This window comes from Sinohyriopsis cumingii, chromosome 2 (genome assembly GCF_028554795.1).
Source record: "Sinohyriopsis cumingii isolate HCF-2022 chromosome 2, ASM2855479v2, whole genome shotgun sequence".
In the NCBI taxonomy this organism is placed as follows: Eukaryota; Metazoa; Mollusca; class Bivalvia; order Unionida; family Unionidae; genus Sinohyriopsis; species Sinohyriopsis cumingii.
The window spans coordinates 62,142,950-62,165,234 of record NC_142962.1 but is presented as its reverse complement, the minus strand read 5'-3'; the positions used below and the strand labels follow the sequence as shown (position 1 = coordinate 62,165,234).

General features: G+C 34.7%; 1 protein-coding gene across 6 annotated transcripts in view; it reads right to left on the bottom strand.

Annotated features, from left to right (window-relative positions):
- Positions 1-1,191: 1,191 nt before the first annotated feature.
- LOC149805026 (uncharacterized) overlaps positions 1,192-22,285 on the bottom strand; it is a 44,541-nt gene continuing 23,447 nt past the window's right edge. The window contains exons 3-8 of one of the 6 annotated variants that reach the window (XM_089946685.1): positions 15,843-16,024; positions 14,022-14,113; positions 8,592-8,801; positions 7,985-8,034; positions 5,816-5,859; positions 1,192-1,753 (exon numbers count right to left, since the gene is read on the bottom strand). In XM_089946685.1, the coding sequence (XP_089802811.1) occupies positions 5,848-5,859; positions 7,985-8,034; positions 8,592-8,801; positions 14,022-14,113; positions 15,843-16,024 (546 nt within the window). In that variant the 3' untranslated portion in view covers positions 1,192-1,753; positions 5,816-5,847. Of the gene's footprint in view, positions 1,754-5,351; positions 5,440-5,815; positions 5,860-6,527; positions 6,592-7,984; positions 8,035-8,591; positions 8,802-14,021; positions 14,114-15,842; positions 16,025-22,285 lie in introns of all 6 variants that reach the window. The other 5 variants (XM_089946670.1, XM_089946691.1, XM_089946678.1 and 2 more) reach the window with 5 other exon arrangements.

Sequence of the window (22,285 nt, the reverse complement as noted above, 5' to 3'; positions counted from 1 at the left end):
TTATTTCAGAATTTGTGTAGATATGGTGCTTGTTCATTTTTTTCTGATGGCTATTGTGATGTCTCTGTTGCAGAGCAAACTGTTTCAGCATCATTTCCATGACAAAAAAAATGTTTGCTGTGTGATCCAGTTGGATGACTTGTTTAAATTTCAAATTCATCATACAGTTTTCTTTCATAAATACACTCCATATAATTTTTTGAAATCATTTTCATGAATATACTTTACTCTGAAAACAGAAAGTAGCAATAAATATATACATATTTCAAGGTAAAATGTAAAGTTATTCTTTTAAATAATTTCAGTTATTTATGGTAATTTTTTTTAAAAAAACTTAGAATTTGATCCCCCTGATCACTGATATATGAACTTCTTTAAAAATGAAAGATTTTGTTGTGAAAATTTGCATCCACAGCTTAACAACACTTCTGTGTTACTCATGTACCACAACTTTTGTTGACACTGGGTGAAAAATGGTAATGTTCTTGCAAGATCAGTTATAAATGAGGTCTGTAGTTAGGAATGTCCAGGTATCTGCGTTCAGAACAGAGTCGAAAAATGAGTAAGAACCATCATCAGTTGGCTTGGAGTCTGGTTAGCAGTCCACAGGGATCACCATTAGGTAATTGATCAACAGCTGTTGATAGGTTAATTGAATTTCATGAGAATGTGTGTGTGTGTGTGTGTGTGTGTGTGTGATCTGGATTTTTAACGTAGCTTTAACAATTTTTCAGTCATATCGCTACGATGTCTGAAGTGTGGCAGTTTATAGTGATGTCTAGCACTGGGGCATCATGCTGCAGACATGTAGCATGATGTCCCACCTAGTCACATTATCCTGACACCAGGCCGACCAGTCCTAACACTAACCTCTTAATGCTGAGCGCCAAGCGAGGCAGCTATTAGTACCATTTTTGTAAGTCTTTGATATGACTCGGCTGGGGATCGAACTCACAACCTCCCACATCCGAGGCGGATGCTCTAACCACTAGACCACCAGAGCAGTCTCATGAGAATGTACAATGACCATCTAGCAATAGTGTTGTAGTGACTGTCACTTTATGCAAACTCAACAAAAGTGTTGAAATATTCTGAAAATCAGCAAACCTTACACAGGCGTTCAAATACTCTGAAAAAACAACACAGGGATTGAAATATTTTGAAAAAATGAACAGAAAGAAATAACTGGAATACTGTGTCAAACAATTTATTTTCCTTTTATTCATTAGGTTGGGATTATCAAGATCATACAAGTTTCTTGCAAGAAACTAGATATTTCACTGAATATTTAAATTAGAGCTTGTAAAAATATAAGAAAACTAGATATTTCACTGAATATTTAAATTAGAGCATGTAAAAATATAAGAAAACTAGATATTTCACTGAATATTTAAATTAGAGCATGTAAAAATATTTTTTAAAAAAAAGAAGAAACAACATTCAGCTAAACTTGTTTGGTTCTTAAAGTGCAGGAAAGAAAAATATTTCAAATTCAGTCAGTAAATATAAGATGCATACACAAAACACCAAAAGAAATAACACATTGAATGAAGAAAGATAATATCACAAAGTTGTCTTTTAATACTGGTAAGTGGAAGGTAAAGGTCACTGTATGGGAATTAGTATTTAATCTATACTGTCATTTATGTGTTGCTGTGACACGTTGTAATTGTCCAGCATAACTTTTCTTCCTTTATTCACATTCAATATCCATGACATGCCATCTGTGCTTGTAATCAGCATCTAGACTTTACTGGAAAGAAGATGAAACTGAGTTAAATTTCTTTAATGTTATTGTGTTGTAGGTAAACTGACCTATCAATAGATATAAACATTCAAATAGTTTTGGAAATTCATTTATCAGCTATTAAATAATTACATGAAAGCATAATGTCAATTTGATTGATTTGGTGATATTCATTTGTACATGTACCAGTTAATTTTGTTATGCTTACATTGTGAAAAAATATAATATTGATAAAAATGAATATTAACACTACTATAATCATCAGTTAACTATACCTTTGTTCATATATAGACTTGTCATTATTAAAATCATTTCATTATGTATACAAGGGGAAAATAGTTGTACATGACAACTTAAAAATATTTTATACTTCAGTGGTCTGTTTTATATTTTGGAAATCCTTTTTGATTGTTGTCAAAAGTTTCTGTTCAACATCAAGTACAAGGAGATACAATATATTTGTCAGCTTGAGAATTATTTTCATAAAACATAAAGACAATCAAAGGTATATATGAGTCACCAATAAATGAGAGGTCATGATTATTGAGTTCTGGATATACATAACTAAAAATTTGAAGACAAATATCTTATTGTACATTGTCCACAGAGTGTGTTTCTCAGAAGGAATTGCATTGATGCATACCTTTGGTTTTTAATCAAGCATTTTTAAATGTTTACAAGCTTTACAGAATACTCCTGAATAAATAATTTTTTACTCTGAAGGACGAGTTCATGTTCATCCTCTAATTAACAGATAGTCAATTATCTGTATAATGGTATATTTATTCTGGCTAATGAGACAGTCATATGTATAGTCAATTAATATCTTAAATATTCAACAAGGAAAAAGTAAGAAACAAAATTACATTGTTTTAGAATTGTCTCTTAACACCTTATAATTTCTATGTTTAACAAACAATTACATTTCATAGCAGTACAAGGTACTTAGTGTATGATTAAGTAGTATAAAATTTAAATTCTTTCAAGTCTGTTATTAGAACGTTTGCTCTACCAGTTAAAATTAAATTCCATAACATTTTTTCATAAATATATTCTCAAAAGATATAAAAAAATTTAACATTTGATATTTGCTTGTAAGTCATGAAAGCATTTCTGCTTTTGAGAGCAGTCGACCAGAAAACAATTTTATACATACTACTTTGAGTTCTAGCTAATCTCTGTTTCCGCTATCTAATCAGCACTTGAATAAGGAAAGGTGGTGACAGTAAGATAAAATTATTTAAAAAGTCATCTTTCTTGCATGAACTGTATAATGACATTGTCACACCTTTCAAAAATAGAAGCAGAAAAAAATATCTATTAATTAAAAACTCTTCCATTACCTGAGAAAATAAAACACTCAAATACTCTGTGCATTGAACCTACTAAAAAGTGCACTAGACTTGCTCAACAAAGCTTGAAAGATATTTTTATATCGCTTTAACTCTATTCTCTCTCTCAAATTAGCATAAAGCATTCATTTTATGCTGTAAATTTTGCATTCAGTTATACATGAAATTAGACAAGCAATGCAAATTCAACATAACAAAAATCAAAAAAAATCCAGCCAGCAAAAAATTTGTGTGTATGATGTGACCATTTTTGATGGGTTAAAGCCACTGAACATTTTACATAGTTCAGATTATGATCTTGATAAACTTACAAGCTCACAGAAGTCCGAATTATATTTCCCTTATAACATAAATTAAAAGGTACATTTTATGAATTTCAAAGATGAATGTACGATTTTTTTTCGGTTCTTTATCCCGTCTCCAGTGCTGCACTATGTGATTCTTAAAAATGAAGCAAGCTACACAGGGTGACAACATGTACAGTTTTATCGGCATTGTACATATTTTTTCCATAGTTGCATATATGAAATGGATCATGTCAAAAGAGTAGATGTTTTATGCTCAAAATTCACACTGTTGAACTGACCATTTCTTCCGATTTCTTGTGGTCATGCCTAACTTTTGGTTCAACCATGCACACAAATTGTTTTTGAACTGATAAATTTCCTGTGCTATTTCTACTAATTTCGGATGTGATTTCCTTCAAAAGCCGATTCTGTCTTTTAAATGCAGATTTAAGTATGTATCTCTGTTGCAAAATCTTTGTGGTAGTATGATGCATTCGTAAGTTCTGGTCGTTTACTTGCGTCTACTGGTAACTCTTGTTCACAGTTAATCTCTTACGGAACCCATCTGTGCTTCAAATTACAAACTTAATTGATATGGATCTCTTTCATTCAAAGAGGTAGAGTTTGGCTACTGTTTGGTACATCTTTAACCATAACACAGTTTTACAGAAAATAAATTTCAAACAAACTGCATAGTACATTGAGCATGCCATAAATTACCCAAAAAATCGAAATAAGCAAGCTTGAAAAGTCCCGTCCTCAGCTTTTATGCGTTGAACTTTATTTTGAAAACTCCTACCATTTACTATCGGTTGGAATTATCACGTGAAAACTGTAAAGCAGATTGTTTATTTTTGAAGCACTATGCACATCAGCTGAGGACGGTCAATTTAAATAACGGATCAAAATGCTTGTAGATAGCTTATAGACCAAAATATTAACTTCCGAACTTTTGACAGCCTTGTCTTATTTTCTTTTTTGTCATGATCACAGAGGAAGAAACTGACATATCTAATGATATGACTTACTTCATCAAGGGCCTGACCGCTAATCTGATAACTTCTAAGTGTGCCCCCACCACTCCACCTATACCACCTTCCCCGGCCCCGGATGCCGTGGGGTCAAACTCCAGCCGAGTCATACTAAAGACTTATGAAAATGGTACTAACAACTGCCTCGCTAGTCGCTCAGCATTAAGAGGTTAGTGTTAGGACTGGTTGTCAGGCTAATGTGACTGTATGGGACATCATGCTACGTGTCTGCGGCATGATGCCCCAGTGCTAGACATCACTTTAAATTGCCACACTGCAGACATCATAGAGATATGACTGGAAAATTGTTAAAGCTACGTTACAAATCTAAATTGCACACACACACACCACCTTTACCGGCATTGGAGATTCTACTGAGCAACCACTCAACAATATCTTTGATACTGCACCAACTTAATGCCTGAAACTAACGTATTGCAGTCATGGAAGTTGGCGACTACGTTGCATTTAATTACTTCATTCTTTTCTTTTTTTTATTATTGTAAATTGAAAACATGTAGTCTCATTGAACAGAGAAATGATGATGAAATTCTCCACCACACGTCATGCACTTTGCAGACTGGGTAAGTCTCATGGGGACTATTAAAACAGCACTACAGAGCAGTAATAATTGGCCGGGGATGGAGAGGTTAATTTTTGGCGGACAATGCAAACTTCATCAGAATTAAGCAATATTAATATCTGAACGTATCTCTATGTAGCTCATGTATGGAGCTTACAAAACTTTTAAGATAAATGCCAAACGTGGTGCCACATATGTAAAGAAGTATATAGTAAAATAACTGTAAACGACCTCATAAATGTCAGTACTATAAACATGCATGTATTTGCTTGAAGATGAAATGTAAAACAAAACCATCGGAAAATAGCATTGTGATCCGTTATTGACGTAAAACTTTGATGGCCAAGTCACCTTATCCGTTAGATGTTAGTTTTCAGTTAAGGAGTCTCTGGGACACCCAACCACCTCGCTTCCGCTCCAAAAGAATACTTTGTTGAGTCTTGCAATTAAGAAATATTTAGCTTTATTTGCTTCCTAACTCGCATTAAATAGACTCGTACAGTAAGGAAAATATATATAGACAAATATCACGTGGACATATTCAAATATGTCTCTGTATTCTGAAGTATGTTGCCTTACGATTGTTGGAATGATATTCAGGAGGTGATGACAGGAGCGAATGTGTAAATCTATACAATGTATTCGAAGCTCTATTGCCTACACCCTTATAAAGCGACAAGTGGACAATAAACTCAAGTAAGTGATATTGAGAAAGTGTTATTGATTCAAACTTAATTGTGATTAAACTATTAAAGCAATTAAATAGGCAGATAACGCTAGAAAAACCACATCAAAACACCAACGTATGGCCTTACAGTGTCATATTTATAAAATGTTGGGGTTTGCCTCATCTCTGGTACTGCAAAATGTTATGTATGTAAAAGTATATATAGCAAGCCGGAAAAGATTCTTAGATTTGAGCAAAACGGTAGTAAGTCATAAACTATACACAAGTATTGCGGATTAAATCATGACGTCAAAGTGTGAATCATAATACGTCCAATGTTGGCGAATGATACAACTGTCCAAGTAATAAAAGCGAAGATGACAAAAACGTGTCAATTCAACGATGACCCTAGCTCCGTTGGTGAAAATGGGGGTGATTAAGGAAGTAGAAATGACTCATTATCGACAACGTACGCAGTACTGTATTACATGAAATGGCTCGTATATTCACGGATACTCCTTGGTGGCTGATATTGTCGATTTGTTTGATACAACATACAAATTTCGATATATTTTCAGTTTAAATAAGATTATCACGTACCACAAGGATTAATTTATGAATCTAATAAATATCTAAGAGGCTATAAAAATTAGGAAAAGTTAATTGGTTAAAAGTTAAAGCAGAGAATAATGCAGTAGAACTACCGATCTAGTAACTTCTTCCGATGTGGATGTGTCCACATACACAACAAGATTTAAATGCTAGATAGACTTAAATCTAATGAGATTTTAAATTAGAAGTAATTACTAGTATCTATAATAAGAGATTGATATCATCTGCTATGTTAGTTTGCACCGTACCTCTTGCTGCGAAGTTTTGGGTGGTTTCTTTTCACAGTCGCAAAAGTCATTTGAGGGCGTCTCACTTTTTGAAGACAATCGATATCAGAGTAAAACAGAAACCTGCTAATTTGCATAGTGTCAGCATTTAAAAAGGGACAACTGGAGAAACGAGGAAACGTTATTACCTATCTAGGTGCATATGATCCTGAAAACTAGTATGTGTCATATCAAGATGAGAGAAATTAACCTAAACAAGAGTCCAAGTTTTCATGTTGCAAATTACCGATGCCAACTGATTACAAAGAAATGCGTTTTCCAAAACAGACATTATAAAATTGAGCTGTTCCTCATATTTGATTCCTTTTTAATTAAAATGATGGTTTCAGATGTTTTGTGAACAACAACAAACAAAAAAATGAAAAATATATTTTTTAAATACTAGGAAACAATCTGGTAGGATGTATTATTATTTTAGTCCTGACAAATTTCCTCTGAGAGAAAACAAACAAATGACAACAAAAATGAACGATCTCAGTGAAATTTTATGGTCAGGAATTTTTAAAAATAAAAATTGCACCTCTTTTGATATGCTTAGACCGTTATCAACAAATAACAAACCATATTCCGTGTACATCCTTGAATGATGTCTTCCATTTGAGAGTGCATTGAAAGTTAAATATGTAACATCCAGTGATATGATATTAAACATCCAATGACATGATACGTAGCATTCAATGAAGCAACCAATGACGTGATACGTAGCATGTAATGAAGCATCCAATAATATGATACGTATCATTCAATGAAGCATCCAGTGACATGATACGCAACATCCAAAGTAATATCCAATAATATTCAATGTGTATAATATGTAACGTCCAATGTAATATGTATTGATATGCAATGTAACATCCAATGATATGATTGTCCAGGGGACAATTCAAGAAATAATTTCAGGATAATGTACATAATATATATATATATATATATATATATATATATATATATATATATATATATATATATATATATATATATATATATATTGACATACAACAGTGCAAAGTTGGTGTAAAACCAGCCTAAGAGTTTTTGGTATGTTTCGGATTCCTTTCTCAGGCGCGTGAAGCTACAAAGGTCAATTAAGCAAACGACACACGGAGAAACACAAAACATAATTACTTAACAGTAATTACATTACATATATATACAAAAACACACACTAACACATCATTCATTTTTTACCACGCCTATATTGTTACATTTTATTTAGTACGCATGCAAACATAAAATCCGGCACTGAATATGGATTGTAAAGGCAGTAATGCCCATTACATTAATGCTGGTTTGAAGAGGATGCGAAAGTATTATTTGGTGAAACCACGAACAGTCATCCATACAGTTTAAACATTACATTTAAGCAAACAAAAACAATGACATTAGTTTATGAAAAATAAGGTCATTCAACCCAATACCTTCAATAAATGTGATATCATTTTTAATGATATAAACTCGTGACCAGTCGCTGCAGAAGAATTAATCAAACCATTGTCAAAAATTAACATAAAACTCTAAACGAACAAATCTTACAAAAAGGAAAATAAAAGAAACAACTTGTATCAATTAATGCACGAAATTGGCAAAGCTTTTGTCTCGAATTTTACGGTTCTAACTAAAGTACCATAGCTGGTTATTCCGGAAAGAAAATATTCCATTTTGGTCAATGAGAATTGCCATCTCGAAATACTGAATCTATCATTAGGCTTTCACATTCAGACATTATCTTTTGTCCATAACAAAGCAACACTGTGATGACTGATCGCCAAACATTTTCGAATGCTTAGAGTAGTTCTGAAGTTTTCTTCATCAGTGAAAGGAAACACTTATTTCCCTTAAAGCTTTCTAAATGTGTAATATTCTCAAGTTCTTTCAAAGTTGTATATTACTAAGCGAAAATAAAAACAGGAAGAAAGGAGAAGGCTAAAATGAAATATAGGGAAAGTACATTTAACATCAGACAGAAAAAAAGCGTATTCGGATAGAAAGGATGAAATAATAATAATAATAATAATAATAACTTACAATCTATAGGCTTTGGCTCCTGGTACCAGTATTTGAAGCCTTGTTTAGCGTGGTTATGGTACAAGTTAGATCGATTCTGTGCCTTGGTTTGGGGAATTCTAAGACGTGTTTTGGGACTTGGAGGAGGGAGATATGCATAAGTGTAGTCCTGTGAGCCAGATACTTTGGGTACAACAGGGAAGAAAAAGTTGTCCTCTTGTTTTACCGAACCTAGAGGAAAAAAATATTTATCAATATCTATATCCTTCAATTCACAATGATAGCATACACGCAGACGCATATTGTAAGTAGTAATAGGAATGAATTTAAAGCAGCTCTCAGCAGTGCCCAGTGTCAATGACGTCGTCGCCCCCCTTATTATTCCCAATTTGCTGTTCACACAAGTTCTGTGGCACCACCACTCCTTTCGGAACCAACGGAATGGGTAGGTCATTTCGCCATGAGTTGATGGAGGAGCGCTAAAGACTCTAGAGAGGAGCGCTAAAGACTCTAGAGTCAAAGTAAAAGTATCAGGGTCTACCTATCTATGAGAAGGAAATTTAGGATGGGAGGCATCTCTCTCTCTCTCTCTCTCTCTCTCTCTCTCTCTGGTTGAGACACAATGCCATAGATAAGCAACTATTGGAATCCATGGCATTATTAATCAAACTATTGATAATGGTGTTTTATTTTAAATCCTGTCACATGTTTATTTACATGGTTGCCCTTTTGAACCTCAGCATGCCATGTCTAGTGCAATAAGAGAGTCGTTTAGTACTTTAGCAAATTAAAGACCACATTTTCCTGATAGATTAAACGTTTGCCAGAAAGACTGTTGTGAAAGTCACATAGCTGTCGGTTCAATCATTGAATCTTGTGTCAACGTGAATTCACTGCAGGTATAGAAATCGTTCTAATGCGCACCCGCACATAGGGGCAAGCGGGTGTGTGTGTATGTGTGTGTCTTACCTCCAGGATTTCACCTCTAAACATGTTTTGGCCTACATCTGTAAAACTTAATAGCTGACCACTACAATTTGCACCACCCACCCCTACACTCCCAACAAATATATATGCGGGCGCCCCTGCGTTCTCCGCATAATTTCTTTCATAGGAAACTATGCATCGTTCCTGTTTACTTATGTAGTTACCCTTAACATTTTTTATATGGCCATAAAACATTAAATGACAACGCATTATGGTAAAACTTAACAAGAATCAATTGATTCTAGAAGAATTATCATATAAATGGATGAAATCCAGGAAACCTTTCACAGTGTGCAAATTTTGAAAATGCACTGTTTGAAGAACTTTTATTTGACATCAAGTATTAATTGAAATCAAACTACTATAATAAATGTTACAATATTTATTTTGTACAAATCCACAAATAAATGTATCTTAGGTACACACTTTGAAAATAAAACATCTATTAGACAGTCTGTTTGCGATTTTCAAAAACACAGGCCAAAATTAATAGTGATTGTAATAGTATTCATTAATATTTTAATATTTAATAGTAATGTTATTGATAGGATAAAAAGGTTACGACACAGGTGAGGACATTTAGTACACAATTTCAAGATAATATATAAAAATGAAAAGTTAAATGGATGGGGGGGGGGGGAGCAAATTGGTCTTTCTATTAGAAGTGTCAACAACATCAACAAATAAACGGAAATCCAATGACTCATTTTAACTGGGGTTAAACCATATCATAAGTAGCAACCCCAAAGCACTAAAATATAATACGCGACAGTGAGACAAGAAATTTCAGGAAAAAACAAAGAAGACAAAACTAATTATCCTCAGAAGAAGAATTATATTAGGATTTTTTTCTTCTGTAACATCTACCAACGTAATGAGATAATTAGAAATTCAGAAGATACGCGGTAATCACGACGTGTGGACAAATTCTATTTCAGAGAAGCAATCCCCCAGAAAAGAAGAAAGAAACACACTGACAATATCGACCACGAAATAAAAAATGTTTTTATTACTTGTATTAAAAAAAGCATGAATTCTGTTTTGTTGAACATATCACATGTGTTCAACGGTAATGTATCGTAATTTTTTTTTGAGGGGGTGGGGTTAATTGACTTCAATTTCGTATTACAACTGTATTTTGTTCACGTGATGATACTTTTGAATCACGGTATAAAGGTAGTAAAGCAGGTATGTGCTTTTGATTCAATGAATACATTGCTTTAAATGAGCTGTGAACATTACTATAGGCCTCTGCTTTAAATCGATTAACATCGTATTTCCACCCTCAAGTAATCCATGTCAGCAAGTACCCTCATCACACCTCAACCCCCTCCCATCCCCCCCAAAAACAATGCACTGAGCTCAGCAAGAGTCCATATCAGCATAATATTGTTAATAATGGTTGTAGGAGCTGCTGTCGATTACGAACCGTGCTATCGATTACGAACCGATAATCCTACTTGTTGCTTTGTGCGCACCTTTTATGAACAATAAAAAAAATACGCTTACTAGTGCCCAGAACGTGTAATATGACGTTATCAGCTTGGAATGAAACGACTTAGAGAACCACTATATATGTGTGTGTGTGTGTGTGTGTGTGTGTGTGTGTGTTTCAATTATTTCTTTGAATAATTTGTACAAAAAAATTCACCCAATGGCAATCTTTCATTAAATCTTTACAATATTTTATTCCTAGCGTTCTCTTCACCTTTACCGATCACTGCCATTTCACCCCTTTCCGCGTGGGTTAGTCTCATGTTCGGCCAATGTTGGTATATGAGAAAGCTGCCAGTAGCTTCCCATTGGTCAATAGTTCTTACCGGGGTTTTCCCGGGTTCTTCCTCCACCAAATATACTGGCCGCCATGAATATCCTATTTTGCTCTGAACAATGGCGTTAAATCCTAAAAACAACAACAACAACAGATATACAGTATCATCAGCTTGTATTGCATTTTGTATGATATCATCAATATACAACATAGTTTTATATCCTTTCATTTCAAAACCTTCACCATGAGCCATTTTAGATTATTTAAATACTCAAGAAATATACAAAGAGAGCTGATGGAATCATTTTGCTTCTTGAAAGTAAAGTGGAAAAAGAATAGGGATTTATCAAGGACGATAAAAATAGCAATGACTTCTTGTCTTCACAAATTGAAGAGTATGTAGTCGAATTAAACAAAGCTATAGTAAATGCAACATACGGAGATATAACAGGTAAATGCTTGAGACGCTAAAATGTTCTTATCATTGTCAGGTGTTATAATCTTTCGGTAACTTCGTTGATTGAAATTTTTCGACTGACAACTTACGTGAATTGTTATATTTCTATTAATCAAGCTGATTTGATGCAAGATGGTTTTACTATTTTAAAAACATTCACCGATACATAGGATTTATTTCCAACCCTCCTAATATCTTTTCCTTTCAACATTCATAGTTTCAACTATATTGCTGTATCTATCCAATCTATGGCTTGATGGTTTCTGGTGATCTTTTCTGACGGTATTAAAATGTATTCTAAAGCATACAAAATTATGATTCGTACTTTTCTCACGTTGATAATAGCATTTTTTTCTACCGAACCGATTCAATCAAACTTACGAATGAATTTGTTACGTGGTTGTTATTAAAAAAATGTGCAGTGTTAAATATTCAATCATATTAAATATGCATCTAATACTTTCACTTTTTTCCTGTTTAAAGTTCGTATTTAAAATGCAAAGTAAATGTTCAATGACATCATCCATTTCACTTGAGACATTATCGATTTCATTTGTTACATCGCCTATTTCACTTGTAACATTATCTATTTCACATATGACATTACTGATTTAATTTGTGACATTATTCACTGCATTTGTGACATCATCCGTTTCACTTGTGACATTACACGTTTCATTCGTGACATCATCCGTTAGACTTGTGACATCATCAGTTTCACTTGTGACATCATCCGTTGCACTTGTGCTCATTATACTCGGAGAGTCGAAGGTCTTCTTCTGATGCTCAGTTTTTTTTTCTCTCCTTCTTGAGTAGATCGTTTCAAAAGTGTAACCGTAAAACTTAGCTGTACTTTTACAAACCAAAATTGTGCAAAATTTCCGATTGGTGATTTTGTTCAGATGTGGTAGAATGTGATTGAAACATTCATACAAATCTTTATTGTTACGACAAAAAAATCAATATGCATTTACATTTTTTTGTGAATTTATAGGTTTTTTAATTCTGCTAAAAATGTGTCTTCTCTTTCCTCTTCATTATTTTTTAGTTGTAAAACGTATTGAAGACAAATGGAACTTTCTTTTCCACTTGTTTTGGATTTAGTACATCGAGTATCCAAATCTTCCGTTCGATTTATTAAAGTATAAATATTTCAAAATGTATATCGTACTATTTTGCATGTGCATTGAACTATTTACCCATTTAAATTTATCATACCTGTTTTGCAAATTTTAAACCTCGCCGTGTATAGACTTTGTCCATGGGGATAGATATCTGAATTGCACTAACCAGCTCCATCCCTCGGCCCCACCTCCAAGGGATGCTGGATCTTGTACAGCATATGTTATCTATGCTCCGCAATTATATTTTCTGCTCCATGTCTTGCGTCCACATAGTTACTGTATCACACCGCGATTCCTCTTTATAAGCAAGACAGAAATAACTGCATACTACATGTTCATGCATATCTAATTTTGATGCAACCATCGTTTAGGAAGTAGGTCAGAGATCTTCTCTATATGTTATTTTGTTTCGAACGTACCCACGTAGAAGCACATTCTCATTAATCACTGACAAGTTGTTCGCGTCGTCAATAGCGCGTTGGTCGTTGTTTATGTAGCGGAAAGTGATTTAGTGAAATGGGCTCACTTTGGAATAGGACTAAATTAAAAGCATTTTCATATAAATCCATCTTGAGATTTCCATTATATATGAATATTAGGTACGTTAATAACTGTACCCACAATTCAGGCATTATAACATCAGCAGGAATCCGTGAAGCCAGATAAGACAGAATTATACACGACCAGCGAAATGGCATGTACGAAAAAACCTGCTGAGACATTGTAAATATGAATTGCTGTCTGCAAGACTATCCGTTATAACAGTCATCAGCACGAACTAATTTACACAGCTATACAGCTATACAGTTATACATACAGCTATACATACATACATACATACATACATTAATGGTGACATATATATATATATATATATATATATATATATATATATATATATATATATATATATATATATATATATATATATAGATGGACTAACAGGCAGACATGGACAAACAAACAACAAATAGACAAACGTGCAGACAGCAAGATACGAATAGATAGATGGATGGTAAAATATATAAGTATAGCAGAAAAGGAAAATGAACGAAAATAATATCAAAAGAAGTGTAGTTTTTTTTTTACCTAAACAAGGGACAATCGCTTACCATCGATAAAGCATATATGATTCCCAGTGTTTGCTATACAGGCTCGGACATGCCTCCAGACACCTCCAGCTCTGCCTTGTCGGTTCAGTGCACTGAAAATAGAATATACTGGCATGGAAGCTAAACAAAGCAAAAGCAAAGTGATAACGACAAAAGCAAATTGAAATGGAAATAAGTAGTAATTTAGATTCCAAATGAAGATCAAAGCAGCATGCTGAGCAAACAGAACGCTCTTGTCCATGAATATTTTTCAAGGATTACAACTGATAAAATGGCAATGCATCGCAAGTTTCATTAAAAGTTTTAACGGGAAAAAACTCTATAGTTTAGCTTCTTGCTCTAGTAAGTTCGTCGATAAGGCGAGACAGCTAAAACGAGTCATGAAAACTGTCATCCAAGGTGCATGAAACGTTTCAGCATGAATAAAAGAAATAAATTTTTAATAAAAATGTCCTTACAAAAATGTTTAAAACATAAACCCTCAAACTTATAAGAATAAGCAGCTGTTTTGTATCGTCCAGCCCCTACCACACTAGCCTACGGCTTATGTCATTCCTACTTTCCAACTGTTGGACTCTTACACACAAATTTTCTAGTGTGAGATCCGATTTATTGTGACCTGCTTAAATACCGAGATATGTGTCGTACTTCATCAGATAATGTAGGTATCAATGTTCGTCACTACAGAGACAACATGTTGCTAAATATGCATTTAATAGAAAAAAACCCGTAATGTTGTAACTGTAGAATTAATACAGTTCACTACAAACTTATATGTCGCTATACGAGGATGTTTATCATGCACCCGCTTCACGGGCACTCGTTTCTGTCAAGAAGAAATGGATAACTATTGAGAACAACCACTCATCTTTAATCAATGAACACAAACTTCATAGTCTATGATGGTGGCTATTGTTCATTCTAGCTCACAATCGTATGTAGCCCCCTCTTTGTGGAACACACAGAAAGGGCATACCCTCCATACTCGATCCAAGTAGACAATATACGAAGCAAAAGTGTGTATACACATGTGTGTCTGTGTCTGTGTCTGTGTGTGTGTGTGTTTGATTTGGATTTTTAAACAAGCTTTAACAATACGAGTCATATCGCTACGATGTCTGCAGTGTGGCAGTTTATAGCGATGTCTAGCACGGGGGCATGATTCCGCAGACATGTAACATGCCCCACCCATTTGCATTATCCTGAAACCAGGCCGACCAGTCCTAGCACTAAACTCATAATGCTGAGCGCAAAGCGAGGCAGCAGCTAGTACATTTTTATAAGTCTCTGATATGACCCGACCAGGGTTCGAACCACAACATTGCCCATCTGAAACGGACACTCTAACCACTTAGGCCTCCAAAGCGGTCAAGCAAAAGAAAAGCTTAGCAAAAAAGAGACTGTTAAATGGTATGTAAAGTATCTAAATTGTAAACGATGAAAGGTTTAGAATAGTGGCTTTACATTCATGAAGTTACCAGTGGCTGAACGCGCCGACTGTATAAGAAAATTGGGACAGAACTGGGGAAGGGTCTTATCTCGAACCGCTTGAGTTAGTCACCTTGTGTTAATTGGTAGAACGACAGCATGTGTTGTCAATAGTTTTCCTTTTCTAATGACAGAAACGAGAACCTCTGATGAACTCACTAAGTTAAATTATATACAAGTGATAGTAATATCGGAACATATTTTAATATGACAGGTTTATCTCTTTTAATCTCCAATTTCCCCTGAACAGACGTGGAAGACAATGGGGTTACTAAGCTCCCCTAAATTTTCCTGCAGATGAACTAAATCAGAGAGAAATCAACCTTCGCCTACATATTTGGACTTGGTGTGCGAGTACGCCACTGCCGATGGTAGTAGGCTTTTGTGAAAGGGTCCATAGGTTCCGGGGGAAGCTGCATCATAGGGCTGGTGTTGGACCTTTGGAGGGCCTTCATAACTGGCGATGTAGGACGTGGAGCAACGTGTGGTATTACGTAACTAACATGCTTATCCGTCTGAAAGAAACAAAAGTAGATTGTTAAAGGGACCGCAGAGTCACAGGGGTGTAAAAATTACTAATTCATAAAATGACATAAGCGATTTTACTTCCTGGCACAAAGTTCTGAGTCCTCTAAAAATGTATCTTTTTAATTATCTTTTCAACCTATATACATAAAGTTTGTACATAATGATGACTATATAAAATTAAACTTGACCCTGATATAGTTTATGACTTCTTGAACTTATGTGTAAGCTGTTGACAATGTTCTGCAGTTAGTATCAGTTTCGAAATTAACATATTTAAGATCTTAAACAGACATTTGTGACAAAAGAATCGTTACATAATGTTTTAAAACATGTTTCTAAGAATTAAACGACATTATTCGCATCTGCCTCTTATTTACTGATTCAAATCTTTAAAAGAAGGTAATGTGAAATTCCTATATGCATCCAAATCCCTACTTCCTATAAATTCTACAATAAGGTGCCAACTAAAGGTAAAGTTTAGAAAATGTACAACTGAACTGCTCAAAAATGTAGGTGTCAAGTAAGTGTAAATATGAACTACAACTAGATATCAAATGTACAGAAGTTAAAATTCTGTAAAATTTATCTAAATAAAATATAAAGGTACCAATTATAAAATCCTTAAAACATATGGTCACATTTTTGTAATATAAATCGCATTCTCTCAAAAAGCCTGATATTATGTCGTGTAGTGCATCGTCACACATGTTTTGTCATGCATTTCGCGTTAAATACATTAAGGTGGGAGTCGATGCACTCAACAAGAATGCGTGTCGTTCTCATTAAACACTGGAATGTTATGCACCCTAGTCGAGGTTCATCCAACAGAAGGTATGTGTGTCGGTCTCAGTGGACACTGGAATGGCACGCAGCCTCGCAGGCCCGGTCCTAGGATGTGCGGGGCCCCAAGGCAGCAAGCGATGAGCGGATCCCCAAGCAAACAACATGCATTGGGGAGGATATTTCATGAAAGCGCGGGGCCCAAGGCGGTTGCCGGGCCAGCAGTCTCGTCGAGGTTCACCCTTCAGACGGTATGCACTAGGCAGATATTATATCTGCACAATGCCACCTCATCTTCATTAGCTTGGATGCCACCTCATCTCCATTAGTTTTGTACAAGGGATACCACCTCATCTCCATTAGTTTTGTACAATGGATACCACCTCATCTCCATTAGTTCTGTACAAGGGATACCACCTCATCTCCATTAGTTTTGTACAATGGATACCACCTCATCTCCATTAGTTCTGTACAAGGGATGCCACCTCATCTCCATTAGTTCTGTACAATGGATACCACCTCATCTCCATTAGTTTTGTACAATGGATACCACCTCATCTCCATTAGTTTTGTACAATGGATACCACCTCATCTCCATTAGTTTTGTACAATGGATACCACCTCATCTCCATTAGTTCTGTACAAGGGATGCCACCTCATCTCCATTAGTTCTGTACAAGGGATGCCACCTCATCTCCATTAGTTTTGTACAATGGATACCACCTCATCTCCATTAGTTTTGTACAATGGATACCACCTCATCTCCATTAGTTTTGTACAATGGATACCACCTCATCTTCATTAGCTTGGATGCCACCTCATCTCCATTAGTTTTGTACAATGGATACCACCTCATCTCCATTAGTTTTGTACAATGGATACCACCTCATCTCCATTAGTTTTGTACAATGGATACCACCTCATCTCCATTAGTTCTGTACAAGGGATGCCACTCTCCAATTGTATGGTTTGGTGTTCCTCAGTATGCGTGTGGCGTTTTCATTTCACATACTTTGCCAAGTATGACGATCATACTAATTTATAAAATAAATTGTCAAATCACTAAGCAAATGTTTTAATTTGTATTCAGAAACGGTTGACTGCAGGGCAGCTTTTGGCTGCTTTATATGCCTTTCATTAACCTTTTCGCCAATGTGACTAAGCTGCAAAGGTATAAAATACTTTCCAGGTTGTATGAGCACATCATGTTTCTGTCCGGGATACGGACGGCTTATCTTAATTTCAATGTAGATTTAAGCTTTTAGCATGGCTGTACTTTTTGTATTTGAATTCTACAAGCTTACCCATTGATAGAGTAGTAACGCAATGGATTGATGCATTGTTGTTCTAAACATCTACTGTGACATTAAACTCAATACACATAGTGAGGATAGTAAAACATGCATTGCAGTGCACAGCGAAAATGATACTGATATGAAAAACAAGTGCTTCATACTTGAAAGGCGTGTTATGATACACGGTTAAAGGAACAGGCCTGTGATTGAAAGATGTACTGCTTTGAAAAAAAAATATTTTGCTGAATTTTTTAAAATTCTTATTTTCATATCCATCTTGGCCCATATGACATTCGTACGATTGCTAATTTTTATATTAAAATGTGAAGAGAGTGTGACCGCGATACGTCTTATATGAAGTATTTTACCTTTCCCACCCTACACTCGATACCTGGCAGACAACTTTGCAGAATTTGACAGCCTAAAGAAATGTTGCTCTAACCTTACAAAACAATATTTGGCTATATCAGCAAAATTAACAACTGTGTATAAACGCACTTTAATACCCAGAGCGTATGTTCATGCAATCAAGTAAAAAAGAAAAATGCTTAAAGTCAGCCATTTTAATATCGACATGTTTGATGTAAAAATTGTCACTAAAATCAGAAGGGGTAGTGGAAGGATGAGGTAAATCAATAATGAACATTTAAGCCCAAAACCTACTGAGGTCTCCAATCGTTTAATTTTGAGAAGATCAATAGGGTCTACAATATATTTTCTTCAACTACCCAACATGAAATAATAACTAGTTGTTTTTGTACTAAGTATACATTAGATCTGCGTAAGCTCAGTCGAATAACTATCTTACTGTTAGTGAAGTAGGAACGCCATTCTTATCTTCGTAACTGCGAATGTCAAAGGACGGCATTATTACAGTCAGTCTAATTATATGTAGCATTATATATGTTTCATAAATACGTAAAATACCTTTTACAGAAAATATCAGACTTCAGAAATGTGTTTAAATATCATGTCTTTAGATCCCTTTGAACTAAAAGGAAACAACTTCGCTTGTTCATGCATTTAGAAAATGATTTCAGAATGACTTCAATGTTTTAAATGTGAAATTTGGCATTAAAACCACTAAATACTACATATTTTTCCTCATTAAATTTTAAGCTAGTGTACCAACTTTCAAATTATGTGTATTCAGATCAAGGCCAAAGTTCACCTATCCCTGAACCGTGCCATATTGGCTTTTTCTAAGTAGTATGAGATTTAACTGAATTAACACCCTTTCTCTTTCTTCCACGTGACACTGGCACACCTCTATGGCGAAAACGCTTGGGAGCTACACGCTTTTATTCAGGTACACATTTCTTCATTTGATTCTATATGTAAGTAGTTACTAAAAAATATGAACTCTCGACTGAGTACATTTTATATCATTCTCTGATTTTCCCGTTAAATATTGCGTAGAAGGTTACAATACAAAAATTAACAGCTTACAAAGTTGATAACCAAGCCCATTTCTGGAACAACTCTTGCAGAAATTAGATTCTGGTCACTTAGATTCCCTAACAATGATTTCGAAAGGTGAAATGAATATCTCTAACCATGTAACATAACGAGAGTACGTTAAAAGTTCGATTTTATCTACTTACCGGGGCCTTTAAAGAACATATACAAAGAACTACAGAAAATTGGAACAAAGTCAACTTTGCTTAATTTACAGTCTTGAGTTACCGCGGTTGCTACGCGGGCTAGAACACATCAATAAATCATATACTCTTTGTCATTACATCATCGTTCGGCCTTACTTAGCAGCCCTAGATTGATATAGAGTCCTAGTGTTACTCCACCTAGATGTACCACTGAATTAAGGAAACATTAAGTCTGGCTGACTTCTTTCTGTGCTCTATGAAATGTTATATAACTCATATAGAACTGAAAATATTCAAGCCAAGCCTTGTAGCCAGAGGGCTGTTGCTAGGGTGCGACATTGAAAATTTAGCAAAAGCTCCTCTCTATAGTTTGTTGGCGAAATACTGAAACGTTTACATCAGGTTCCAGTTTCACCTAAATTCTCAAAACCGTCCTCAGAAAGAGACGTTTAGTTATCTTGCTTTTGGTATTCAATGGACTTTTAATGAGGAACATATAATGCATGCGATGAACAACAACTTTTTAGATGTAAAACTGTAAACATTAGCGTCCTTTTATTGTTTCGAAAACGAATTACGAGATTCATCAGATGTGATAAAATCATAAATTCTTCCTCAATATATAAAAGAAGACAAATTTCAGAAAAATATGCACGATGTTTTGATGGTATTTTAATCCATAATATTTACTTAATGTTTGGTGAAAAAGTCGTAAATATAAACCATTTTTCAAAAACAAGACGTCTAAAAATCTAAATCTGAGGATGAAAAATTGAGATGCTTGGTAAAACCGGGACCAGGAGACTGGAGTAAGAGATGATGATAGTAAACAAAGTGCCAATTTATCAGCAGCCTAATATCTGGAGTAAGCGCATGCATCGCATTGGCAGCATATTTGTACCCCAATCTTTTCCACAAAGAATTACTTTTGTCTTCTTGTGCCGATGCTGATATCTTAGCAAAATGGAGAAAGAAAAAAATATGAAATTATGCCGGATAATATTTACCACCCCCCTCTCCCCGCGTTTCTTCCCAACTTCAAACTCAATGCGATTCTTGTTCTTTTACGCTAGAATAAATACTTTCAATATCTGGAGCTCTACTGTACTGTTTCCAGACCGAAAATTGGCACTGAGACATTTTCTAGGCGAAAGTAAAGGACAATTCTGACTTACCTCATCTACCTGAAACGTATATAGAATTTCAAAATATAAATATTTCCATATAAATCAAGCATAAAATGTCACATGCAAGTGACTGATATCCCGCTTGTAATTTTCTGATAATGAGCAAAATGCAAGGTGGGTCCAAGAACTGAATTTTGATTTGAGCAGGTTTCAACCTTTAACGCTTATAAAATACTGTTTAATAAACACGTTTACACTCTGCTAATGTTAGAAATATAAAAACAGCCATGTGTAAATGGAAAATATTGCTCACTGCTATTAGTCAAGCAAATCCTTTTCATTATTATTATTATTATTATTAACAAACGTTTAAGAAAAGCTTTTAAATTTACCGCTGTAGAGAATAACCTCAGCTAAAGCGAACCCAAAGAAACAGTTTTTATTTTGCAGACAAATTGTGTTATCACCATAAGACGCGAGTAAAGGACACTATATGTGTATAAGGTCATGGAGAATAAAGAAAAGGTGGTACTTCTGAGGGATAACAGTTTTTTTTTCTTCAGTCTATAGTAGTACATTCTTATTAACTCAACCAATATTTTTTCTAACGATTAAAACAAGCTCGTACAATAATATACAAGCTGACATATAGTTTCCGTACTTCGTAAGAAAAAGGCTGAACTTTATATATATTTAAAGCCATACAACTTTATTACTTATTCTGTCGGGTAACTGGTCGTAGTTAGCCTTAGAAATCACCTGACAACAGTGTTTAAAATGGTCGTTGTGAAGCAGGCGAACTGGCCCATACGCTGGATAAGCTCGAGTCCGATATTTAGAAAAAAAAAACAAACAAACAAAACAAAAACAAATAACGATATTTTGTCCGAACCGGAAACTTGTTAGAAATAGATTAAATTGTTGGAAGTACTGGGCTACTGTACTAAAAAGTGGCTGAGTCTGTAACTTAAAATGAGTGGCAAGGGTGACTCCATGCTGCTTGTGGAGAGGGAGTGGACTCCTGAACATAAGCCCGGTGCGCCAAAGATAATATGTTGTGGACACGGCCTGCGCGTACCATTGAAAACAGTAACTATATTTCATTTTCTTTCTCAATGTACCTGGCATTGTAACATAGAAGCTGGAACGGTCACAGCAAAGGAGAGTTATACATTAGTAAAATATTGCAGCACAATGAAAATACTAAAAAGGAAGCCGTTTTGTTTGAAATTGTAATGATTTATATTATATTTTTATATTATAACATGTTATAACATGTTTATATAACAAATTAGAACATGATTTTAAACCCAGCCAATCATTAAATCATTACCCATTTGAGATCCTCTATATATGAAACACTTATTACGTCACAAATGACGTCATGCAAAGCAAATGCGTAATGACCAAGGCATCTGAATCTTTCTCAAAGTCATTCATTA